The sequence below is a fragment of the Phaethon aethereus genome (genome assembly GCF_964289735.1).
Source record: "Phaethon aethereus genome assembly, chromosome: 8".
In the NCBI taxonomy this organism is placed as follows: Eukaryota; Metazoa; Chordata; class Aves; order Phaethontiformes; family Phaethontidae; genus Phaethon; species Phaethon aethereus.
In genome coordinates, this window is record NC_138584.1 from 19,544,008 (window position 1) to 19,570,703 (window position 26,696).

The following is a 26,696-nucleotide window of genomic DNA, read 5'->3' on the forward strand; positions in this document are numbered from 1 at the left end:
CCACTGGACCAGGCTGCCCTGAGGGAGCCATGAACACGTTATGCTCCCGACGCACCACATGCAGAAGCTACTGCGAATCGGGGCTCTTTGAGCTGGAGTCGCTCAGGTACACGGCCCGCCAAAGGGCCCGCAGCAGAGCCGGACCTTTGCACTTCAGGTTGGGTGCCCCAGCCTCCACGCCCAGCACCAGCCCTTGCTGCGGCCACCATCAGCAGGGGGGCTCTGCCCCCTGCCCACCCGCTGCCGGCCTGCGTGGGCATGGTGAGGGACGTACTCGTCTGCTGTGACCGCTGGAGCCCGAAGGATTCCAGCAGGTCGGGAAGCTGTTCCCTGCTTGCCCCTAAGGCTGCGCTTGCGGGCTGGGTATGCTGAGTGAATTTGTTCCCCAGAGATTTGCCTCAGGAGATGGCGTAGACTTAACCATCGATGTCAATGAGATTGTTGGCAGCTTAAGTCATCAGGAGTTTTGCACAAATTTCAACAGAAATGGTATTGTACTTGCTTAAGTTTTTCTGCCTTAATTCATCGGCCTTCTCCCAATTAATACACACACATCCAGCCATTTTTATCTCTGACTGACCACGCATTCATTTTTTTGTATTGAAGTTTGTTAATGCAAAGCAGAATGTTATCCTACTGAATTGTTAAAAGTGTAGTTCTTCAGTAAATGAATTAAAAGTGAGGCAAGTTATTCGGTTCTTAAAATCAGTAGAGACCAATGAAGAAAAACGGCACTTACCTACGACCATGTGGGGTGGAGAGGTCATCACTGGCTGGTTTTTGAAAACATTCTGTAAAAATTGCGGTGTTTTGTTTTCCCAGCAGCTTTGGTACCTTCAATGGGTGCAGGTATGTGTGTTTTATGGTTTGGATGTGAGGATTATAGTTTGGAAAGGTAATGTCCTCAGTACCAAAAGGAGTATGTTTGAAAGACAGGCATAAATACCCAGTTCTATACAGTTTAAATGCTGCCATGGTGCCTTGCGCTGCTAGGTGACGTGGAGCTGGCAGCAGGCCGCGTTCGGGCGCTACGCGGCGGCAGCGGCAAAGCGGTGAGCTGGTGGGTTTGCTGCTTGCCCGGAGCAGTGATGGGAAGCACAGACTTTCCGGGCAACCCCTGAGGCTGAATCCAGCAGAAGCCGGGGCTTTGGATGAGCCCTGAGCTGGGCTCCATGGGGGGCTCTGGCACGAGCTCCCAGCTCCGGTGGGACGAGCCCATGGGGCTCCTCTCTTCCCGGCCTGCCGAGGCTGGAGCACAGTTTTGGAGGGGTCTCTGGTCTTCCAGCCCCCGTGCTCAGGCGCGAGGGGTGAGATGAGCTCAGCAGGAGACCTCAGCCGCCCTGGCAGGAGACCTGCGGGTGAGTGCCGCCGAACCACCATGGCAGATGGAGCACCCATGGGGCTGCGGGGGGACGTGGGCTGGGGGTGCCCACCCCGCAGAGGGCTGCAGGGAGGCCTCAGCCAGCCTCTGCCCCTGTCCCCCACTGCCATTGCAGAGAGCTGAGGACAGCTCTAAGGAAATGGTCTTCAGGGCAGGTCCTGGGCACAGTAAACTTGTTCATCAACTCACAATTTTCTTAGGATTTTTTTTCCTTTCTCTTCTTAATTCAGGTTATATCCTCCAGAGAAATATGAAGCGTGAAAGGGCTGTGAGTGTATGGGGGGACAGGCTGGGAGTTGGAATCGTTCTTGACATACTGGAGAAATGATCTAAAAAATAAGAGGGTTTGGTTCTATACAGAAACCCCCAAAGGCAAAGCCCTCACCAACAGATTTCGCCTACTTCGCAGAAGCATAGAGGATCCCACCCCGTGGCAGCAGCATGGCCGGGGTGAGCGGGGATGTGGCGTCTGCCACCCAACGCACGGCATGGGATGGGGGAAAGACTCTGCAAGCCCTGGGTTGGGGGTTTTGGGGAGACACTTCCCTCGCAGCTGGGCACAGCCCATACAGCCCCCAGGGAGGACCCTTATTTTGAGGAGTGTTATGGTTTGTGGTGTCACTGTTGTAGTGTGGCGTTTTAGCAATGTAGTGTTATAATTTTGAGACACTGAATACAAGCATTGTTGTATTTCACCTGCCATCACAGCAGTGTTCTCCCGCTTGCGCTGCCACTGACCTTCAGTCCTTGCTGCCTGCAAGGTGGGTTTTACAAAAAAACAACAACCTGTGCAGCCGCATATAGTTATGCCATAATATATTAGCTTTTGAGCCTCAATTACCAGTTGCCAGTAGCTGTATACTCCAATCTTTTAGCTCCATTTACCAAATCTCCAAAGACATGACACAGCTCAGTAGTGAATGGCTTGGCTTTTCTATCATGGGCCGTCAGTTTTACAAGGGAAGGGGTTAAAGCAAACAGGACCAGAATATAGTGCTGGTAAAAACACCATAAAGTATTTGCTGCCCTTCAAAATTATTAATTTTTTTTATCCTACATATGCAATCTTTGATCTAGGAACAAAATCCACAGTTTGTCAGACGTTAGAAATTATATCCCAACTGCCAATTATAGAAAAAAAAAAAAAAATCAGCTAAAGAGTGAGCATTATGAAAAGCAGGCTGTCTTGGATAGGAGCCACTGGTCTGCTGATGAGAAACTGAACCCCGTCCCTCCCCACAATGAGCTGGGCAGCAGCTTTGGTTCCCCGCCTGCGGAGAGGAAGGTTGGTGGGCCAACGGCAGCTGTGCGGCTCTGGCATGAACCCCTCAGTCCCAGGGCCGCCGCAACCCTCCTCGTGCAGGTTCCTGACGGGCGGCTCCGGTCGAGCCCAGCCCTGCAGCCAAGGGCAGCCTGGGGGACCCGTGGGGCTGCCTCCAAAGGGGCAGGGACAAGGCTACTGATGGGAAATGGGGGCTCTGCTGTGGGGTGAAGGTGCTGCCCCTTGTTGCGTGATGGGAAACGAGTTTGGATGAACCTCACTTTGTACACCTTTGTAAACCAAGAGATTTGTGTCTGTAACGCTCGCCAGCATCACCTGTTCCACCTTGCAGGGGCAACCCTCACCAACACCCCTCTATGGCTAATTGCACCGGCGGAAGCGGCTGATGCGTCAGCCCTGTAAGAGAAGGCACGTGAGGGTCGCATGAACATCAGCGGCGCTTAGCTGTGGCCTTTGTGACAATGACGGGAGGTTTGTCTTACGGGGTGACGTCCCTGTCCTCGGAGAGCAGCGCTGCGAGTGACAGCCTGTCCTGCTCGCGGCAGTGGGGGTGTTGGCACAGTGTCACAGCAGGGCTGCCCGGGCGTTTTGCACAATCCTGCCGGGGCACTATCAGTTAGATAAGCCGTGTGCCCCATGGTCAGGTCGGGATGACCTGTGCAAAGTCAGCGCGGACTGCAATAGCACCGGGTGCTTCCAGTGAATAGTGATAACTAGTGGTTTTTCTTAGACAATAAATATTTTGGCTTTAACTATATTTTAATACTCCTAAGTTTTTGTTTCAGACTATACTTTCAGAGCATTCAGGTGGTGAAGTGAGAACAAAAGTGCTTGTGATGGGTTTGGCTCAGCAATAATAGCTGGCGCCTTGTCCCTGACCCTCTCTCCCTCAAAGAGTTTGAGTGGTTGATAAAAAGTTGATAACTCAACAAAACTCACTGTGCCTGTCAATAATTCTTCTATAAAAGCCACACATTCTCCCCTGCAGTCTTCAGTTGCTTTTAGCATGAAGGGACTCATCCTGGCCCTGGTGCTCGCCCTCGTGGGTAAGTTGAAGCTTTACCAGCACTGCCGAGCCGTGACGGCTACTGCAGTCCTGAGCAAACTGCATCTCCTTGGGGCCTTTAATTTGCTGAAGCCCTTTTATGACTTCGGTTATAAACCCTTAGATTTCTTTGCCTAAGCTCAGAAGCAGGGGAAAAGCTGAGCAAGCAGCAGCTAGTGAGCGGGGCTGGCACGGGCTTGGTCTCCCAGGGGCATGGGGTACACCCTGGGAGCCCATTACTGGTTGTTTACCAACCATTAGCATGCTGAGTAAATGAGTAATAAATGAAAGGATCCACAGAGATGGGGGGTTCCTCACCCATCCTTCTCTTTCCTCCCACACAGGGGGCCAGAAGCAGGACCTCGGTAAGTGTGCTCCCACCGCCAGCGAGCGGCTCCCACCCCGTCCTCCCCTGTGGCCGTGCCTGGCCCACTGCTTCCACTTACGTTTTGGCAGTAGCAGCCTCAACCTTCTCTGTTGGGATGGTTCTTGCAAGTAACACCACAACAGTCATAGCAAAGGAAGTATTTCTGTTATATTTTTTGTTCTATAGAGCCTGTTTTTCATACCGGCAAGACCTACCTGTATGGCTATGAGACCTTCATCCTGCATGGGCTGCCTGGCAGAGGCCTGGCGATGGTGGGGGTGAAGCTGACCTGCAAGCTGGAGATCAGCCGTGTGTCTCGCAGCGATCACTTTCTCCAGGTAAATCACCATGGGCATGGGAACTTACCCATGAGCCTGCGTCACGCAGCTACAGATGTTCGGTTCATACCTCCAGGCTGGTAAAATACACAACAACAGGAGGATGCAGAGCCAAGATGAGCCCGTAAGTCCAATGTCAAAACAAGCGGCTTCGCCCAGGCAGCGATGACCTCCCCAGCGCGGGTGGAGGTGCGGGCATGGGCGCACCAGCTTTGCACCCCATAGTGCTGAGCCATGCTGGGGGAGAGCCGAGGGCACCGCTGGAGCATCTGCAGCTGCAGCCAAACTGCTCTGCATTACTGGGGTGACCTACGGACAGTGCCACAGGCGTCCTCGCAGCCTGTGCCTCTGCAGGACAGAGCCACTGCTGCCCCGGCTCTGCTGCTGTCAGTACCTGGGCCGCCTTGACTAGAGCTGCCTTAGGTTCATCTTTGTGTGGAAATATGGCAGGCAGCTGCTTTAAAGAAATGTCCTTATGATAGTTTTACTAAAGCAACGTGAAGCTGGAGTATGAAAATGAGAATTCAAGCAGGAAATATCCGTATTTTTCAACCTGGTCCATAGCCTGAGAAAAGCTCGGCGCTGGAATTCAGATACCACGTGAGGAAGTCCCATTTGTCTCCGTTATCTTGCTTTTGGTATTCTTCACATAGGCATTAATTCAAATGTGAAGAACTGTAATGGTAATGCTTGTGCTTGGCATAATGATATCAGATCTGGAAGCACTGTTACTTATCAAAAAGATTAAACTGAACAGCTTAAAATACTGGCACAGAATGAAAGACCGCAGAAAAGGGATCTAGAAGACACCACGTGGAGAGAAAGCTGTAAGAGAGCACTTAATGTTCATCCTAGGAGTTTACTCAATCTGTAATCTTGTGCATATATTACTGAAACAGCATGAAGGAATACCTATTATCAAATTTTACACACTGCTACAACTGCAGGCTCTGTATAACCTTGCTAGAGTTGCTGTAACTTTAGCAACTGCTAAAGACAATAGTCTTGAGTAGGATTCAGTTTGAGAAAACGTGACAAGAGGCAAGCCACCCTTGCAGCGCTGATTATAAATGCCTAAAATCAAACAGAGCACTAAACCCACACCATTTGCCTCTACATAGGAACGTGTATTTTTATGTACAAAGGTGGGAGGCGTGTGTGTATGTATGTGTATGTGACCAGATACGTATGTGCATGCAGGCACGCATTTCCCACTAGGTAGCAGTCAAGGACTTGTGTGCAAGCTTTACAGCTTGATAAGCTCAAAATGATGACAGCCACTTCCAAAGAAAGAGACATTGGCTCCCGCTGGGCCATCTCCCGTGCGAGGTCCTGCCATCATCTCTGCTTGCCCATCAGCTGCGCCTTGGCTTTGGCACTCTGGGATGTGCTGGACCTGAAGCAGCAGCCAAAATAGTCCTCGTGTTTAGGCAGGCAGCTTGAGCAATGGTTTGGCTTGCAGGCTGAAGGGAGATCTCGCTGGACATCTGGCGAAAACAGGCAAGTATCCTTTTCGTACAGATTGCTGGCAGCCGGTGTTTCACTCACCCAGCAAGCTTCACCAGGCTTGCTGAAGTTTTGAATGCTGCTTGCACAATCTTATTTTTCTGGTAGAAATCCTTCATGGCAATTGCATTTTCAAGGATGCTTCCTAGCCCCAGCACAGGAGTCTGAAGAGGAAAGGTTTCCTGCAGTGTTGGACAAGTGGCTTGTGTCCAGTCTTGGATGGGCAGTGCCCAGCTTCCCTGTTATTGCACTATTTCAAACTGATGGTGAACAGGATGAATGTTTTCCTAATTTTGTTCACAGATTCGATCACCAAAGCTGGAGGAATATAACGGCTTCTGGCCCACGGACCCCTTCACTCCGTCTTCGAGGCTCACAGAGACTATTGCTGCATGCTTCAGCCAGGCCTTTAAGTTTGAATACACTGAAGGAAGGGTTGGAAGTATTTTTGCCCCGGAGGACTGTCCCATCCTGTGCACTAACCTAGTGAGAGGGATTCTGAACATGATGCAGATAACCATCAAAAAGTCACAAAATGCGTATGAACTACAGGAGGTTTGTTTTATCCATTCTGATTTTACTTTTATTCTCATTTTACTGTTATACAGTAACGTGCCTGTATGTACACTTCCCAGGCAATTTTCTTTGACCTATTTATTGTTGTTTCAAGTGGAAGGTTCACTGTGTTTAATCAATACTCACAGGCCGGGATTGAAGGCATCTGCCAAACCAGATACGTTATCCAGGATGACAGCAAGAATAACCGTGCCACCATTTCCAAAAGCAAGGATCTGACGGACTGCCAGGAGAAAGCGGTGAAGAACGTGGGAATGGCGTACATCCGGCCCTGCCCCACCTGCCCCCTGGTACGAGCAGCATGGAGCCCTGCTGCCACGCTCAGGCATAAGCCACCATTAAATATTCGTGCATCGTGCTGATGCTGGTAGGGAGTTTGGCTTGTTTGTGCTAATTAACTACTGCCCATTTGTATTTCTGAGTGGGTCTCTTTGCACTTCTAGAAAGTCAGAAACATTAAGGGCATGGTGATGTTCACTTACAAGATGAAGTATGATGACAGTGGGGCCTTGATGACGTCTGCTACATCTGAGCAGGTGTACCAGATCTCCCCCTTCAGTGAACCCAGTGGGGCAGCAGTCATGGAGGCAAGGTAGGCACCGTACATGTCCTTAGTGTAGCTGTGATTATCAGAGCCAAGAGGAGGTACCTAAAACATATTTACTGTTGATCTGTGAGTTAACAAGAAGCATCTGGCCTGTGGGCTGCAAAAGGCCAAGGCACCCTACATCCCTTGGGATGCCCAAACAAGTCCTGTGCCCTGCTGTTTGGGGGTTTTGCTGGGCCACCTGAGACATGTGTTCAACCTCTCAGAGACTTTGTCAAACTCTGATGAAAGCCCTTGCCAGTCCTATGACATTCCCAGATGATCCTGAGCAATGAATAAACAGAGAAGTGCACGATCCATTTGCGGTCAATGCAACGGTCCTACTGGGCACCCCTCAGTCTGCTCCAACCACTGTATGTGTCCTCCATGCACACAATGCGTGCGGTTAAAGGCTACTGATGCATTTCCTTCTTTCCCTTGAAGACAAGAACTGTCTTTGGTCAACATTAAAAGGACTCCCATTGGTGCACCAAAAACTCAGCTGCAAAACCAGGGGAGTCTTCGTTATCATTTCTCAGGAGAGCTACTCCAGATGCCCATTCCTCTAATAAGGATTAAAAATCCAGATGTACAGGTATTAGAGGCTTACTATTCATACTCTTTCATTATTTATAAGGTTAACAGGTCATCACATAACTATTTTAGACAGGGATCCTTCCAACTGTCTGTTTTTTCCCATAGATAACAGAAACACTGCGGCAATTAGTTCAGAATAACAAGGAAGGAGCCACTAAAGAAGCTTCAGCCAAGTTCTTACAAATAGTCCGGCTTCTTCGTATAGTGACCCTTGATCAAATTGAGTTTTTGTGGGAGCAGTTTGCCAGCGACCTTCCCTACAGGTATCTGTATTGCCTTCAGCCAGGATTTCCCATCAGAGGCATACCCGGCAGTGAGGATAGTGAATCCTCCTCTCCCTGGCAGGCACTGGTTCCTGAGCGCTGTCTGTGCTGCTGGAGCTACTGACACGTTCAGATTCCTGAAGCAAAAAATTCATGATGAGAAGCTGAACATCTGGGAAGCAGCTGCGATTCTCCCTCTTGCCTTCCATTTCGTTACACCCAACAAGCAAACCCTAGAAGTTGCCTCAGTGAGTACAGAGCATTCTTCCTTCTCTTTCCCTCTTACCTTTTTCTAAAGGTGAATTATAACTGAAAGATACAACAGATTTCCTTCTAAATTTGTAAAATGCAAGGTATTAACAAAAATGAGGAATGCTTTAGAAAACGTTTCTGAACACGTGTTGCCAAAATTTTTTTAATGGCTTTGATATTTGATGTTAAAACCCACAAATCCTAAGAAAATTGCTATTGATTTCTTTTTGCCAAAATATTTAAATAAAAATAGACAAACTCAAGAATATAATATCATGTAACCAAAATCTAAAGTACATGCAGTATAACTGGAGTGAGCCTATTTACTTTTATTGTAGCTGAATGACTAGCATTTGATTTAACTTCTGAAAATATTTAGGAAAAATCCAAAGCAAATTTATCTATTTATTTCTCAAATGTAATTTTCACTAAATACCAGCTCTAATTACTTGAAACATTGAAGACTGCTACTTATTTCTTCTGCAGACTTTTCTGACCTGTCCCCAAATCCAGAAAACACCAATGCATCGAATAATTGTTTACCTTGGTTATGGTAGCATGGTAAATAAATACTGTGCTCAGACTTCATTTTGTCCAAATGAACTTCTTCAGGTAGGTGACTCTCATTTCTTATTCATAAGGGGTGAAGAATTTTTTTCAATGCCTCTAATTTAGCTCTCTCAATGCTGGCAATTAGGTAACTCGCTGTTTACGTGCCTCACTCTTAGCTGTGATTGCCTGCAAAATTGCAAAGACAGAATGAAACACTGAGCTGATGCCTTCAAAAAATCTAGTCTTAACAGTTCAGAATTTCAAATGTAAGTGGTAGAAGCCCGTGGGCATAATGGATCCTGTAAACAACCTGGAACTGAGTTTAGGTATGACAAATTTAGTGTTAAAGCAAAATAATTAAGATTCTTCTCTCTACTTTTACATTAGGTAGCATGTACTTAAAAAAATCTGTTAAAAAGGCAATAAGGTGTGAATATAAGCAAAGCTCTAGATATGCCATAGGCTTCCAAAGAGGCCCTGATATATAATTGAGTGTCACTGTCAGAAATATTCAGAACATTGTCCTCAAACTATGCAGCTCTGGCTTCTTACTCAGAAGAACCACAGCACTGAGATGGCCTGCTGGTGTTTGACATGTTTAAATCTTCCAAAAAAAGAGTGAAACAAAGCCAAGCCACTGGGAGGGTAATTTCTCTTCTCAGAACAGCAAAACTGTTTAAGTAAACTTGCTATGCTATATGAAGTGAAAAATATGCACGTGTCATCCTGCAGCTGCACAGACCCTGGGGGCTGCAGGCTTGGCGGGGCTGGTGGAGGTGCCCCAGGGAATGACCCAACCCAGCGTCAGCTCGGGGCTGCTCCTGAAGTTGCAACAGATTCTCTGGCGCAGGCATCCACCTAGGATTATCTCCTACGCTCAGGCTCAGGCACAATTTAAAATAAATTCCAACACTGTGTAAGCAGAAAACCAAGTTTGCTTGTATGTTCCACGTTTGACATCCTGATAATGATGGTGAGATTTTTCCTAAGAGAAAAATCTGAACAGCTTTATTCTGGGCTTTGCACCAGGGGCTGTTTTGCTTGCTATGGCATGCATATTCTTATGCACCATTACAAGTTCGTTACCTGATAAGATTAACACAGCCTGTTCTGTTTTCAGCCGCTCCACGACCTTGCTACTGAAGCCACCAGCAAAGGTGATGCCAAAGACATGGCCTTGGCCCTGAAAACCATTGGCAATGCAGGAGAGCCAGCCAGTATCAAACGCATCCTGAAGTTTTTGCCAACGTTTTCCTCAGCTGCAGCTTCATTACCAAACAGAATTCATGTTGATGCCGTGTTGGCCTTGAGGAAAATTGCCAGAAAAGACCGTGCAAAAGTAACTGAAATTATTATTTAAACAAATGTCTTAGAGGGTATGATTGGGGTTGACTTAGTGATTAAGGAATACTAAAGCCATCAGGTAATGTTAGCAACTCTGGGCATATTTCTCAGTTACTGGTCTTCCTCTTGCCCACACTGCAAATTCCTGACATCAACCTACCCTTGCTGATACCCAGGGAAAAAGGTTGCTTTAGTCGCTGTAACACTGGGCCCATTACTAATGTCTATTTCTTCAAGCCCTGTTCCCTGTGCACCCAGCAGTATCTTCATTTTCAGTGACAGGTCCCATGCTCAAGTGTCTGTTTAGGGTTTTGTTCTCCATTCACTGCAGATCACACATGCATGCTGTAGGAACCACTTCTCACTGAGAATTTATGAGGTACTCACAGGTTGTATCTTCCTCTCTAGGTAAGGGAGATCTCCCTCCAGGTCTTTATGGACAACACACTTGCTCCTAACATCCGAATGGTGGCTTGTGTTGTCCTCTTCGAAACTAAGCCTGCTCTTCCAACTGTAACAGCTATGGCCAGCTCACTGCTGACGGAGCCCAGCTTACAAGTAGCCAGTTTCACATACTCGCACATGAAGGCTTTGGCAGTCAGCAGAATCCCACAGCTCTACAACCTGTAAGTAGAGGAAGTAGTAAAATTTTTAGTAGCAAATAGTGATTTTCTTTCTTGCAGTTTTCTAAGAATTTGGTCACATTCGACTATCTTTATATGATTTTAACTCTTTATTACTCAGATCTGCTGCCTGTAACATTGCCATTAAAATACTGAGCCCCAGACTTGACAGGCTGAGCTATCGTTACAGCAAGGTCATTCACGTCGGCGATTATTCCTGTGAGTACCAGGTGCCCTGTTCACTGCATCACCTTATATAGACAAATGCCTCTCTTGTGTTACATGATTTTAATTCAAAATCCAAACATGGGCTGTGAGTTTAGTGTGCTTTTGAAATAGAAAAAGACAAGAGTCTCCTAACATGCAAAATTCCCTGAGGGTGTTCTACTACTCTCTGGGTATCTGCTAGGGAAAGCGGTGCCTGCACATGGATTTAGGCGTCCTTCTTCCACAGTCCCTGCGGCTGTGTTGACTCTGCCCTAGAACAAAGTTCTCCTCTTGAGGTTGCAAACTTGAGGATGTGTGGGACTGAATCCCAGCAGAACCCCTCGTGATCTACTACAGCACATACCTGAGGTGGCTTACACACGCCAGGCACCTCAGACCCTAATCAAAATCTCTACTGCTTTTTACTCCTGTGATAGCTGAATATCAGGTTGGTGCCATTTGGAGGGTCTACCTAATGAACAGTCCCAGCACCATGTTTCCATCTGATATAATCACAAAAGTCAGAGGATATTATGCAAATACCGCAACGGATATTATTGAGGTAAGTATTTCATTAAAACAGCCAGCTAGATGCAAGCCAGCTACAGATAGTATTACTTGTTAAGCTATTTGGACTGTGATGTAGTGTTTAACTCCATCTCTGGCTGTGAAGGCGGATGTGGAAGAGAAACTTTAGATAATGATTATGATTTTACTTAGGTGGCTTCTTCTTTTATTTGGGCTTCTTGACACATACATTCATCAATTCAGCATAGGCATGAAAATCTAGGAGAGCAGAGGAAAGCCTATGCAGCAGAATATTCATCTGCCTACCTAAACTCACGTGGCATCTAGGGTATTTTGCGTAAGTACAGGGAAATAACATCTGAAATTAAATTTCAGTCAGCAGTGCAGCCAGGGCAGCATGAAGCTCCATGTAACAGCATGCAGGCATTTACTCAGCTTCTTGGGCAAGTTTTGCAGCCTGGGCTGAGCTCTGCACTGCCCTAAAATTATCCCTGCTGACTAATTCAAAGCTGGCTCAGCACATGCTCAGCATCTGCAGCCATAGCCTGCAGTCATCTGCCAGGTAGACACAGCCCTGTAAGTGCCATGGCTTCATCAAGTATGTAGAGTGGCCTCGGTGAGCGTAACATTAGGTACAAAGGTTTTCCTGGGCTCTCTTGTACTTGGCTTGACTTAACTCTGTTTCCTACAGGTGGCTCTCCAGTCACAAAGCCTAAGCAAGCTTATCAGGAAGCAGAATATTCCCTTTGCTGAGTATGACACGTACAAGACACTGAAGGAACTCGGTAAAACGGTATGTCTCTATGCACCCCTCTGAGCTGTTTGCAATACACGGTTCCTGCCAGTGCCAGGGTTGCATCACCCACCCACCGAGCCATCCCTTTGATATTTCAGTGAGAAAGGAGTCAATCATCCTATCTGGTCACAGAAAGATGTTCTTACATTGTCTTACACTGTCAACAGATGCCACCTTTTCACTCAATATGTGTCAGCCCTTAATGTACAGTACAAAAGATGATGATGATGATGATGACGCTAGTAGCCAAAATTCATGAGTTTTAAAGTGTATGTTAAAACACAGTAAGTGGTTCCTTTTGTCTTTTAAAATGATCATTGAATAAGCTTTTTGTTCATGAGTCCTCAGTGTCACCCACTACATAAAGCAGCAGAAATCACAAAGTCCTTACTTCATCCTTATGTGGGAAAACTCCCACTGAAGTCGGTTATGCAACGTAAGAAAGGCCACATTGGTTCAGACCTGTAAGATGTCTATTAGTTTTTTGGCTAAGGAACCATAGTTAGCATCTTTCAGATGGGCTCTACTCTTTGCTAACACATTACTGTATTTTCAGTGACATTATCTGCTTCTTCCCTTTGTCCCCATCTCTCCTTAACACAACAGCTTCTGGGATGGAAAGAACTGCCTCCTGAAGACCCTCTGGTGTCCGCTTACATCAAAGTACTGGGCCAAGAGATAGCCTTTGTTGTCATTGATAAAGATGCCATTCAGCAGACCATGACGGTACTGACAAGGCTGTTGTCTTTTTTGTCTTCAATGCTGAATAATTTCCCTTCCCTGTCTTTCCTTACCTACTTACCTAACCTATTTCTCTGTTTTCAGAGTCTAACTGAATCATCAAACTGGCAGCCGGTGGTGAAAAAAGTGGTGGAAGAGGTCCAGCAAGGCATTTCAGGCCAATGGACCCTACCGGTGATGGTGGGCGAGCTGCGGCACATCGTCCCCACAGTGGTCGGCGTGCCACTGGAGCTCAGCCTGTGTGGTGCCGCGCTGGCCCAGGCTGCAGCTGATGGTGAGCTTGCAGTGCCAAACCGAGCAGTTTCCCCACAATAATTGTGGGTCCAATACCTCTGCTGAAATTAAATCCTTCTATAATCTTGAAAAATACTCTTGTAATGCGGAAACATTAGTGTTCAGCTACCTCCAAAGGGCTTGAGAAGTAACTATCATGTTTCATCTGGGACATATTTGTATAACTGTGGTTTGGAGTTGCAATCTTTAAATAATCGTGTAAAGTATTTAAAAATGTAAAAGCACTGCCCATGTGTTAACTGCTCTGCTTATTGAAAACATTGTAACTCCAGCATTTATTGTTTCTCTGTTCATATAATTCCTGTCTGTCTTTTGCAGTGGATATACAGATATCACCACCATTATCTGACAATTTTAGACCTTCACAGTTGTTGGAAACCAACATGGATATTCATGCTGACATCAAGCCAAAGTAAAAATTACATGTATTTTCCACATACACACACAAGCATTTATAACTATATTTGAAATAGATATGTGATCGCATATTGTTATATAGGGGTCTAACTTGTCCCAGATTTGGGACAGCTGTGCTAGTCCAGAGCAGTGAAGTTGTGAGAGAGCAACACAATCACCCGATGCTTTATGGCCCTGCAAACGTAGCAATGTGCACTGCATCCCACAGGATGCTGTGCTGTTCTGCCATTGCTGAAAATGCTCACACGTGTACCTGTTCAGTGACTAAAGACACCAAGCTGTAAAGATATGTTTGCTTATGTATGAACAGGCTTTTACAAGTCTAACATAGAATTGCATCACCACCTGGCACAAGCTGGGGGATTTCAGGGGGAAAAGAGAAATGCTTCTGGATCCACAAAACCAAAAGCAACAGTACTTTTAATGATGATAGTAATAATGATAATAATAATAGCGATAATAATAATAATAAACTAGGCACAATCTGAAGCTAGAAGATTCTGGTGTTAGCTTGTCCTCAAGCAATGTATCAGTGACAAAGCAGTGAGAGGGTCGATGTTAGTTTTGTTCATCAGATAAATCCCTTCACCTTTCCCAGTGGCACTTCAGCTTTTTATCCTGTTACCATACGGCTCTTCATCCATCAGTAGTGGCTCTTACAATAAACAGAACAGCGTGAAAATACAATTTTGCATTTCAAAGTTAAATATGTGCATATTAATCTGTAATTATGCATGTTTTCATTTCCACTCTTTCAGGGCATATTTTCATATGATTGCAATGATGGGGATTAATACACAATACTTTCAGAGTGGTCTTGAATTTCAAGCAGAGTTCAGTGCCAACACTACAATGAAATTTGATGCCAGGATAAATATGAAAGAGAAAAATTTGAAGATTGAGATCCCACCCTGCCATCAGGAGGTTGAGATCGCAGCTGCCAGGTACGGAAGGGTTTGTTGCATTTTGCTTGTTATGTGTTACTGATTGTGAGCTCCCCGTTATAAAAGCATGAACTTACAACTCCTTGTTAGGCTCTGCCGTACACTGGCAGCCACATAGAGTATTGCCTTTTTTGCACCAGCAAAGCAAAAGGTAAGCAAAATCAGAAGATGTTACTTATCACCTCCACAGGAGTGAAGTTTATGCTATTTCAAGGAACATGGAAGAAGTAGATTCCGAAAAGAAATCCCAGCTTCTCCCCAAAGGAGAAGTACCAAGTATCTCTGATCAGCCATTTCAGCCATCAGAAAGATCTTCAAGACCTGGCAGTTGGAAGGTAAGGAGGCCTCTCACCATATCTATTGCAGACAGGTAGAGATCAGGCAGCTCCTCAGAGGGGCTGAGCACCCTCAGCACAGCAGCTGGCTAACCGGATCACAAACACAGAAATTGTGAGATTCAACAGGCGCCTGACATTTCGCAAACCAAGCCTAACATAAGTCCTAGTGGGTCATGATCATTCACAGTCTGCTCACTCGCATCATCTCATGCAGGTAGGGTTGCTTTGATGGCATGTCTTCCTATTTATTTACAGCCATGGGGAGGGTGTGTGAAATTCATATCCTTTGTACAATATCCCTTTTTTCTGAGTCAGAGCAATGTGGAAAAGATGGCTCTTGGTCAGGATATAAATTTTTCTTCCCATATCCTGAGGTAATCCCTGCAGTGGTTTGCAGAAGCCCGTTCTCGTATGTGCTCTTCAGCTTCTGAGACTGGTGTGGGGTGAATAGGTTGATTTGCAACAGCAGGGCTAGTAGCCCAAAACTGGTGCAGAGAAATAGACCCTCCAAAGAGCCCTGCAGGTTCTCACTGGGAAGTGTGTTTGTGGACCGCTGCCTGGGAAAGGCCGGGCAGGAGAGCTGTCCTCTTCCACAGAGCACTTTTGAGGAAACCCTACTGCTTCCAGTGCTTGGATCTCTAATTTTAAGCAGCACTTCCTTACTTAGGCAGGACTGTCATCATTCTCTTCATTAAGAGGAGGAAAGATTTTAGGAGCTGTGACAATTTTTTTGTGGAAAGTATCTTTATTTGCCATATTTTTGTTTAATGCAGCAAAGAAATACTCCTAGTGTGATATCCAAAGGATACCAGCAAGGTTCAGACGAGGCACATCACCACAGTGTAGGAGGAAGATTTTACGCACACATCTTCTGTAGAAAATTTGAGAGTTTGGGATGTTCTGCTTGTCTCAGCCTAAAGTCACGAAATTCTGCTTTCTTAAGAAATAGCTATCTGCACAAATTAGTTGGAGAACTTGAAGCCAAAATAGTTTTGAAACCAGGTACAGTCATGACAACAAGCTTTTCTGTTGATCTCTGTGAATGCTGCTCAAGCAGCACAACCCTGGAATGTAAGTATCTTAACTTTAGTTCATACAGATGCTGATATTGACAAAATACAGCTGGAGATTCAGGCAGGATCCAAAGCAGCTTCCAAAATAATTGATGTAGCAAGCTCAGGGTCTAAGGAAGAGGATGAGGCATCTCCATACAAGGACATTCAAGATAAACTGAAGAAGATTCTAGGCATTGAAAATGTATTCAAGGTAAGAGACTTTGAGCATCGGAGAGGGAAATATTTTCCTATAAATGAAGCCAAGGGTTTCCACTGTGGAACACTGGCATGCGAAAGGAAGGATTTTGGCTGGGAGGAATGGGTCTAGGTATGTTCTGGTGCAGCTTCTGCAGTGTGCAGGGCTAGGAAATTGTATTTCCTTGAAAGCCTGTGATAAGAAGCTTTGTCTGACACCCAGGGAAATGTTACAGAACAAGCTATAAATTCATAATGCTTTGAATTGTTCTTGGAGATCGCAAATAAAACACGGCACCGTAGGAGGCGGATTCACAGAACAGACAACACTGCAGTTACTGACCTCTGGGCAGAGCCCAGTGCAACCCCGCTCTCCAGTTCATCCTCTTCTTCCACTGCTTCCTCTGCTGATGGTAAAGAGCCTGGAAATGAACACAAGAAAGATGAAATAAGGCAATCTGGGAAGAAGCGCAGCAGCAGGAGCAGCGGTGGCAGGAGAAGCAGCAGCAGCAGTGTCAGCTCTGCTAGCAGTAAAATCTGCAGCAGCAGAGAAGATCACCCTGGAGACAGGCACTGCACTGGGGACAATGAATATTCCAACCAGGTAATTCACTCAGGCTGGACCTTTTTTATATTTCTTGTAGTGAATGCTTTTGTACATCAGGAAATTGTGCCCATAGAGCATGGACCAAAGAAAAGAGAAAACAGGCTGCTGAGGGTGGCTGTTTGCTGCAGGATGTGTGAGGTAATCACCTAGGAGTAGAATCTCTCTGGTTCTTTGAAACCTTTCAGTTCAGAAGTTTCACATTTCAGATTATTTCAGTTTAAAATGTTTTTAAAAATTAATTTTGTTTTGCCTTTTTCCATACTCAATACTGAACTTGCATTTGTCAGGAGTTAGTTCTTTGTCTGTTCTCAGATCTTCTTACATACTATCTATTTTCACAGGCAAATCTACCTGTTCACCAGTTTTGGTTCAAGCCAGCAGATGAACAGGTACATTCAGTGCTTATACTGCGAGCAGGGCCTGCAACTGCTCTCACTAGCTTCGCTGCAATTAGAGATTTGTTCTCTGAGAATAAAAATGTAAGAAATTAATTCTGCAACTTCCAATGGTAAACAACTTGCTTCAAGTTGATTCTCTGTTTTTGCAGGACCCAGGAAGGGAAGTCCTGAACAGCAGCATCAGCTCCTCCTCTTCTTCAGCTAGTGACGAAGGCATCTCTAGAGCCATGTCTCAGGTGAGTGTCTTAATCTACAAGAAATAACAACATTTACTTTGGATTTCCAGTTACTGTATGTTTATAACACAATAAGAAAAATATGGCGGTTTAGCGTATTAGATAATATACAGGATGAAAATTAATTGTTTCCTGTTTTATAAAGGTGAGTACCTTGGATAGCCATTGAATGTTTTTTAATATTCACTCAATACAGTCTACATTTTTAATGAAACTGGAATGTATTGCTGTATATGTTGAAATCTGTGTTGTCAGTAAATAATTCACTATAAAAAAAGAGAACACTTTAGAAATGCTGACCTGCTTGATCAGAAACTGGTTTCGGGTACCTTTTTTGTTGCATAGCTCTCTCTAAAAGTTCAGGACTTGACTCTGCCACTCTTTTGTTCATTATTGAAGTACTTCTCTTCATGTTAGCATGACCATACAAGGCCTTTGAAAAGACCTTGATTTTGCAGTAATGCTCCAACTTTGAGAGCAATCCAGGTGTTTATTCAGGAATGACTGCATGGTACACAGTTAACAGAACCTGGTCCTTCTGCAAAAACTACTGTAAAAACTGATGGAATCTGGAGCAGATTTCATCAAAGGAAAATTTCACACATTTCAGACAATGACCTACATGCCTATAAAATAGTAAACCTTACTTTGCTGAGGCACCCCCTCTGCACCAGCAGCTCTCAGTTGTTAGTGAGAGTAGCTTGTGGAAAAAAGGCAAACCAGATCTACTTTCTCCCCCGCCCATTTCCATGTAACTTGAATTCAACTCTCGTCCGTCTTTTCACCACATTAATACTTCCCTGAACGCTTCACCACATACACCTTCTTCCTCAGCCACAGCCTTGCTCTTTCTCCTTCTCTCCCTAAGCCCATGCCAGCTCTGTCTCACCTAATGCTTCTGTGGGTCTTTGTCACTCAGACCTGGCAGCAGAGGGAGGACCTGCTGCCCCACAGCCCATCCCTCCTGCAGCTCCCGCCCCACAGCTCAGGTAGGGCAGTCACAGCCGGAGCCGATGCTGCTGCTGGGCACAAGGCTCTGACTTCGAACGGGGCCATGTGCTGCTCCTCGTGCAAGTACTGCACTTACTTTGGGCTGCACTGAACAGATCCCTCTGTCAACACAAACAAATGGTTAAACGAATTTTATCAAAAAGAATATTAGCTAAACTACAGGTTGGTAAAAGAGCAGTGCTGAGCTGGGTAATATTGATTCTTTATACCGTAGGGTCCTACTCCATACTTCCCTTTGTTGCATTGAAATTACCTTACAAAAGGACTCCCAACACTACTGTTTCAGTTATATAGGTCACGACAGCTCTCCCTTGAAAGACTGTGGCAAAACTATGTATGAACTGAACAGATTGAGCGATGATCTATGATGCTGTCCCATACCTCACATAAAAAGACTTTCTGAATGAAAATTTTCCTTTACAAATACTTTTTATCTGTGGTTTTTATGTAGTAATTTTAATGCTTTGTTTACGTCTTTGGTCTGCATTTCCTCTCTACTGACTTAAGCCTAAATTCTTGGGAGACAGTAAGCCACCGGTACTGGTTGCAGTCCTTCGTGCCATCCACAGAAACGAGCCACCAACAGGATTACAGCTTGTGCTGTACACTGATACAGAACCCGTGAGATCGAGGATACAGATGTTTGTGTCAAGCATCACAGGATCAAGCAGATGGAAACTCTGTGCTGATGCTTCAGTAATAAATTCCTGCAAAGTATCGGTAAATTTAAAATAATGATCAGCTCCAATGTAAATGAAATATCATGATCTTACTATGCTTTATACAAAAATATATATTTTCCCCTCTACTAGGGTTCTCTTAGATGGGGTAGAGATTGCCAGGACTACCGGATTGCTACTCAGATTGCAACAGGGCAATTTGCTGCTTATCCAGCTATGCAGATGAAGCTGGAGTGGCCAAAAGTACCTTCAATAGTCCGAACAACTGCAAGATGGTGAGATTTTACTTTAGTTTTTGAAAAATTCACCTGTGCCAATGCTCCAGATAATTACAGATTCAGTTCTGCAATTTCTGAGCTGGAAAAAGTCCCCTTAATCAGTATGATATTATAAAATCAGATTACACATGTCTGTTTTTTCTATGTATTCATTCACTTAAAGCCTAGTGCATTTTAGTTTGCAGGAAAACCACTTGAAACAAAGGGGATGATGGGATTCACCTACTCTATTGTAGACTTTTAATTTAAAGTGCCTGAATTAGGAAATTGGTCTCCTGATGCTTCCTAACTGATGAAGGTTCAGAGCAGAAGCCTAACCTTAGGTGTGATGCTTAGTGTAAGCAACCTGTAACTGCCAGATTCAGTTCATATAGGTGTCTAGCCATATATGTATAGTATATATTGTATTCCCTCATTCATTGTACTCATACATGCCTTTGCCCACAGTAACATACAGATCCATGTCAAAGCCTGGGATTTTTCATAGTGCTACCAAAATACAGACACATACAACAACTCAGTTATCTAAATATGCATGCAACACAAGCTTTCACATTAAAGGCTTACAGGTGATTTGGTTAACAAATGTCTACTGAAGAGGATAATTTTTCATATTAGGTTGAATTACCTGAACTGCTGTTATGTGCCCGTATTAGAGGGTTGAAACCATCCAATTGACTACCCTGGAGCAAAGTCACAAAAGTCAGCTTTTTTCCGCGCTGAGACTATGCCTTTTTTAAAAGGAATATTTTCTGTATTTCCCTATTTGAGTCCCAAGCCTGTAAGGAAACCCAATCATAGAGCTCCCTCTGTCAACTCATTGACAATCGTAGTGGGTAAAAGATCCTGCTAAAAGTTACCACTGCAGCACTGACACATTAATACAAGATAATTTATTTTTTTAGCATGTTACTATTTTCATTTTTATGTAATTGGTGTCTATTTTTAACTCTGAATGTGTTTAAAACAATTGGCTATACTTTTCTTCTCATATCACTCTGCCATCCAGTCTCTTGAAGACTGTTTCACCCATTAGCAGTCAAAGTCTGCCTGCCCCTCCTCCTATACACAACACCATGTATTACCAAACCCTGACACAAAACGTATATAACACAGAATGCATATTGCTTTATGGGGGTATTTTAGTCTGAACAAATAATAACCAATTTTTTCAAAGACAGGTCGTTTTAATCACTTACTTCCATTTCCAGGTTCTACTCATTTCTTCCAGGAGCTGCATATGTGCTTGGGTATTCTCAAAGGCAACAGCATGGTCCCTCTCACCAGGCAACCTTGGTTATGGCTCTGACATCTCCAAGAACCTGCAATGTGGTCCTCAAGCTACCTGAGGTAACTATTTCCACTATCTTTTATCCTGGGGCCTTCAGTACTTATGAAATCGAAGGACAATAGCTTTTTTAAGCCACTGATTTTTTCTTAAATTTATCAAACTATAAAGAAGCTCTCATAACAAGGACATTATATTCACACCTTTAAAAGAAGACAAAAAGCCCACAAAGTCCAACCCAACTCACAAATAACTTACTCCTACCAAGACTACCTCTTTTAGTCTTTTAAGGGGACCTAAATGGTTCCATTATGAAAATTTCTTTCTCATGTAGCATGCAAACACATGAAATAAGAAACGTGTTACAAAACAATCATCATGATTGATAGCACATTAACAATAACTTATTAAAAAGACCAGTCCTCCCCAAATCTTCAGGAAGATGATAAGTTTTCCTGCGTCTTGGGAAAGATAAAACCAGGCTGCAGAGAATGATGGCCAAACAGCAGCCCTCAATGTATAGGCAAGCAGAGGGTGTGGATCTCAGGTAAGCAAACTGTTTGGACTGTGAGCAAACATGATGTACAATTCCCCAAAAAGCTGAAAACTGGTGAATATCAAAATTCGTTTATAGCACTGCCATTCTATAAGTTGTAGATGTGTCAAGCTGTAGAGCTACTTCATGCTGTAGACAGGGGACTTAATTTCTTTTTAGCTCTGACCTAAATCTAGCTTCTAATTTAGATTTCAGTCAGTACAGTCCTCTTTGAACATTTTAGGAAAATGCTATCTCATTCTACACTGTATTTTGCATTTACATTCATGTTTGTTTTCTGACTGATTTTTCAGCTCACAATTTACGACAGAGCCATCAGGCTTCCCCTGCCATTCCCTTCAAGTCCAGGTACACAGATTTCAACACTACCGTCCCCTGGCCGGAATGTCTTTTCCCAAGCAACACTTTCAGTCATTGAAAACCTTAAAGGTCAGCAATTAACTGTCTGCACAAGCATTGACTGACTTTGCAGATTTTGTAAATATGATTTATACTTTTGACATAACTTGACATTATTTTACACTCACTTGAAAAATCAGTGGGACTTCAGATAGAAATAAATGCATCTATCTGTGAGGCTGCAAAGATGTAAAGAAAAGGAAACTTATATTAGTAAGATTAAATATTCAGTTCCATGCCAAATAGTGATTCCAAATGCACCCATTCCCAAATGCATCCATTTCAGCTTCACTGCAGAGATTGCTCGTGAAGAAAAATTTATGAGGGACATCTAAGTGACCTCAGAGCTGGAGTACTCTGCTTGATTAGTGCTGTTACATAGAAGCTAAAATTGCTTCAAAAGTGTACCCATTAATTTCACCTCCTGCACTTGATTTTGAAGGGATTATTGTTTCATTAATGCTGTATTAAGAACTAATCATATTATACTTACTTAGGGTAAATTGTAAATGGAAAGGCTTTATGTAATCCTAGGATAACGAGTCACATTTTGCTTGAAATCAGTGGGCTAATATCATCCCTATGCATATTTCTTTGGTAAACACCAAAACTAGTCCATATTAATTAAAATTCCTGTCAAATAATTTCTAATCAGAGCTGGTAGGATTTCCAACAAAATACCATTACAGTGGAAAAGGGAGAAGTTACTTTAGTGTGGCTTTTTTTCCTCTCCATCTTCTAACAATTTCTAATCCTGGTTATGACTCAGTAAAGGCAGCAGCATTTTAGTGAATTTCCTCAAGTGTTAATGCTATGTGAATTCTTAACAGCATTTGAGAAATTCTTTTGACTACAACAAAATTACAAAAGCCAAAAGGCCACAAACAGAGAGTTGCATCAGCACCAGCTGTGAGCAGAATTCATCTCGCACAACGATTGAATCATGAGTGGGTTACGCTGCTGTGTGGGGACTGGCGAAGTTTTGCTTTTGCATTACTACAAATACAATATTTCATCTACTCATTTTGCTTTTACGTGGGAATAGGTAAAACCAGAAAATGGTCTTTTTTTTTAATTACAAATCTAAAATAACTCTTTTATAAAAAGTATAAACGGTTTGCTTTTGACTGATTTTTTTTTTCAGCTCATTGTTCAGTTTTCCAAAATACTATCACAACCTTCAATGGAGTTGAATTTAACTACTCAATGCCTGCAAATTGCTACCACGTCTTGGTGCAGGACTGTAGTCCAGAACTGAAATTCCTGGTGATGATGAAAAGACTTGAAGAGTCTGCTGACTTTACAGCAATAAATGTCAGACTTGCCAGCCAGTAAGTAATTGCAAACTTAATAAGAAATAGATGTCAAGCTGAATATGCTATAAATGTGAAGACCAGATTGTCAGGGCAGATTGGTGCTAGCATAAGACTCATGCAAAAATCAGTGATGTCAATGGAAATATTTATAGGAGTGTCACTGGGATTTGGGACTTTGTCTTTCAAAAGTGCTTCTGAAATATATCTGAGGTTCACAGTAATCTAAAGTCTTTACTCTCCAAAATTCTTCATTAATTTGTTAGCATTTAACCATCTTGTTTCAGTTCTTAGTAATTGGGTAGACACATAAACTATAAATCCAAAAGGGACTATTGTAATCATTTAGTCTGGACTCCTACCCTAAGCTAATAATTAGAACTAATTAGCACTCATCTCAGCAGAGATGTTGAGAAGTGGACATACCTAAAAAGGGAATTACTTATCCCAGATTAGAGGCACTCTCTTAGGTCATCCCTTAGTTGGTACATAATGTTCTAATCTATTTGAAATTAACTTAAGACACACTTTGTTTCATCTTGGAGCAATCACCTCTGCCATCATAGGTTCTTTTTTAAAAGTATAGTCTGATACTCTAAATTGCATGGGATTATGCATACCAAAATCATTGTAGGGAGTATTCTTCAAAGCGCATAAATATGCTTTGATCTGTAAGGTTTCATTACAAGTAATTATTTATTTCTGAAAATTGTGTGCCTAACTGTGCCAGAATGTTAGAGAAACGGAGAGAAACTAGTATTCCCTGCACATGTTTTGTGGAAGAACAGAAGGATGCTTGTTTTATAGACTGTATCTTTTGTGATAAAGACACTCCTTGTCCCGGTATCATTCCCGATCATTTCATACAACTGTATGGATGTGCTTTTGATGTGCTTGAGCTTCATATTTCTTCATTAGGGCAATCACTGCTCTGAAGAAAATACTACAATACACAGACTATTCAGGCTGTAAGAGAACCGCCATAGGGAATCCAATCTTCCTTTGAAATGTAAAGTGCCTTCAATTTATGCAAACGTAATAGCAATTATATTGTTCCGCAGCAAGGGTCCCTGTAGCCTGGTGTCTTCCTGCCTGAACATGGCCAGAAGCAGACACTCAGAGATGAGTAAAGCCAGGGAAAGGTGTATTGTGAGCACTCCTCCTGGCACGCTTTCCTGGGCTCTCTCAATCTTCCTCCCAAAGGGTAGCAGGTGACTCATGCCAGAACGATATGAGCATCCTGCAGCGTTGGTTCTACCAGGACTAGAGCTGAATAGTGCGAAGGAGAAGCATTTGTTTATACTCATTTTCTTTACTTACAGTGAGGTTGACATGTATGTTTCCAGTGGAATCATCCAGTTGAAGATTAATGGTGTTCAAGCCCCAACAGATGTTCCATACACATCTAATTCTGGTAAGAGACTCATCTTTATATTTCGTTTAATCTTTTGTGATCTTTTGAAGAAGGAGAGGACGTGATCCTGCAAACACCTCTCAAGACAATGATCACCCTAATTCGAGAAACAATTAGGTGATTTTACCATAATTTCATTCTAGCTTTCGTAGGGGGTGGCAAGAAAGATGAGCAGAGATAGACATGCTGATCCTGTGTATCTTTGCTGAAACCAAAAAATGCAGGGCTGTGGTACCTTGTGGTCACCCACAGAACAAGCATCTAGATGTCCCCTGGCCACGGCCACCCTTGTCACAGGGCTTTGGCTTGTTCCAGGGCAGGGAGCAGTACGGTCTTTCTCCTTTCCCCATCTCTTTCAAGATACATTAGAGCCTGCATTAAGTCCTCAGGAATTTAAAAAGTGGTTCAGGTTGGACCCTTAAAACAACAACTTCCTTTTAAAAGAAATCCTTTTTTGCTTTTTTTTTGTTGCAGATGCAAGCATGCTGATCAGCAGTGAAAAGGAAGGCCTGTCACTAGAAGCCCCAGATTATGGCATAGATAAACTGTATTATGATAGGCATAGACTTGAGGTATTTTTTTAACTTATTTTCAGTGGTTTTCTTTTTAGAAGAAAAACATTTAAGTGCATATTTTCTTTAATTCCACAAAGATTCAGGTTGCTTTCTGGATGGCTGGAAAAACATGTGGTATTTGTGGAAAATATGACGCTGAGAAGGAAAGGGAATATCAAATGCCCAGTGGATATTTAGCTAAAGATGCAGTGAGTTTTGGTCAGTCTTGGATCATCTCAGAAGATCCCTGCACTGGAGGTACAAAGATTCTAACATATATTAATGTCATTGCCTTTGACTAATTAATTAGTCAGATGAATAAATTATTTATATTAATTGTAGCACAATCATTTTTCACTGTTTTTGTGATTAGTGGCCATAGACTAAACCAAAATCTTTTTCCTGAGTTTGGTAGTTCACTGCAAGTTCTCGTTTTGTTGCATTTTTATATCAACTTCTCATGCACTATGTAGTTACCTGAAGTTTGTGTGTTCCAGATAAAACTAGAAACTTAAAACTCCCTAAGATGATGTTACTATGCAAAGTAGGCAGTTTTACTGTTGACAAAACACATTTTATGTCATCCTTAATAGTTTCATTCTTTATTTCCAGGCTTTTAGCTTCCCAGAAAAAGAAAAAAAAAATATAGCCCTGGCTATCAAACTAGAGGGCATTTGAGGTGGGAAATACCTGTTTCAATTTCCTCAGGCTGGAGACAGACTTAATCTGAAACTTTCAGCCTGGGAATGACTGTTCTTACCATCCAGGTCCTATATAAAAACAACAACATGAACATATTGATAACATCAGGGTGCACCATATTTTGTGTGGAACCCAACACTCTGGGCATGTGGTGGCATTTTTGGAATGTGTTCTTAGATCAAGCTCCCCTGGGGGGACTGGTCCAGGAAAGTCTGGATCACAGAGGCTTAAGAACTAAGCTACTCCGCCACAGCAAGGCAGGTGTGACACTAGGTACGGCGCAGAAGTGGATATGTGGATGTCTAAGAGCCACTACTGCCCCAAAATGAAATGCTGTCATTGTGTAAAGTTGAGTGTCAGCTGACCAAGGTTTCCACATGTATCTTTTTTGGATTTGGACACCTAGATCCTATTTGACAAGCCTTTGTCTTTGGGACTGTCCCCCACATGCCTCAATTTCCCACAGCCTGAGCCATTGACACAAAAGAAACTCACTTCAACCAGATTAGTTTCACATAGCTTGTGTCACTTTGCTCATCCACTGGTCTTAGCTGTTGCCAATTCTACAAAGTAAGTTCAAAAAGTTATCTATATAAATTCCGTAGGCACTTTAAGAGAATTCATGTTTTATAGCTTGTAAGCTGCAGCGCAAATTTGTCAAAATTGAGAAGCCAGTTGCATTTGAGAAGGTGGCGGCAAAATGCTTCTCCGTGGAGCCAGTTCTACGCTGCGTAGAAGGCTGTTCAGCAACCAGGACTGCTCCCATCTCCGTGGGCTTCCACTGTGTACCAGCTGGTGAGTTTGCAGAACGGGTACTCGGGCACAACAGAACCAGTACTAACATGCGAGTACCTCAGTGTGTAAAAGAAACCCTTGCACAACTTCTTTTTCCTCTTTTCTCATTTACAGACTCCACTTTCGACCTGGAAGGGCAGATTAGGCTAGACCAGAAATCTGAGGACATCGTGAGCACGGTTTCTGCTCATATGGCGTGTTCCTGTCAACAACAGTCATGCCCAGCATGATGCCCCGC

General features: G+C 43.6%; 1 protein-coding gene across 1 annotated transcript; it reads left to right on the forward strand.

The window, feature by feature from the left end:
- Nucleotides 1-3,669: 3,669 nt before the first annotated feature.
- Nucleotides 3,670-26,688, forward strand: LOC309407512 (vitellogenin-2-like; the record flags this gene model as incomplete). The annotated part of the gene is made up of 35 exons (XM_082003058.1): nt 3,670-3,709; nt 4,053-4,073; nt 4,262-4,413; nt 6,223-6,474; nt 6,624-6,785; nt 6,939-7,087; nt 7,526-7,676; nt 7,784-7,941; nt 8,024-8,189; nt 8,680-8,805; nt 9,866-10,084; nt 10,498-10,715; nt 10,834-10,931; nt 11,357-11,481; nt 12,139-12,240; nt 12,850-12,969; nt 13,069-13,258; nt 13,597-13,690; nt 14,454-14,639; nt 14,830-14,974; nt 15,751-15,979; nt 16,068-16,243; nt 16,505-16,831; nt 17,176-17,223; nt 17,382-17,468; nt 18,987-19,199; nt 19,292-19,434; nt 20,649-20,787; nt 21,575-21,710; nt 22,825-23,011; nt 24,316-24,407; nt 24,882-24,979; nt 25,060-25,219; nt 26,297-26,458; nt 26,573-26,688. The coding sequence occupies 35 exons, from the start codon at nt 3,670-3,672 to the stop codon at nt 26,686-26,688; spliced, it is 5,187 nt and encodes a 1,728-aa protein (XP_081859184.1).
- Nucleotides 26,689-26,696: the final 8 nt, after the last annotated feature.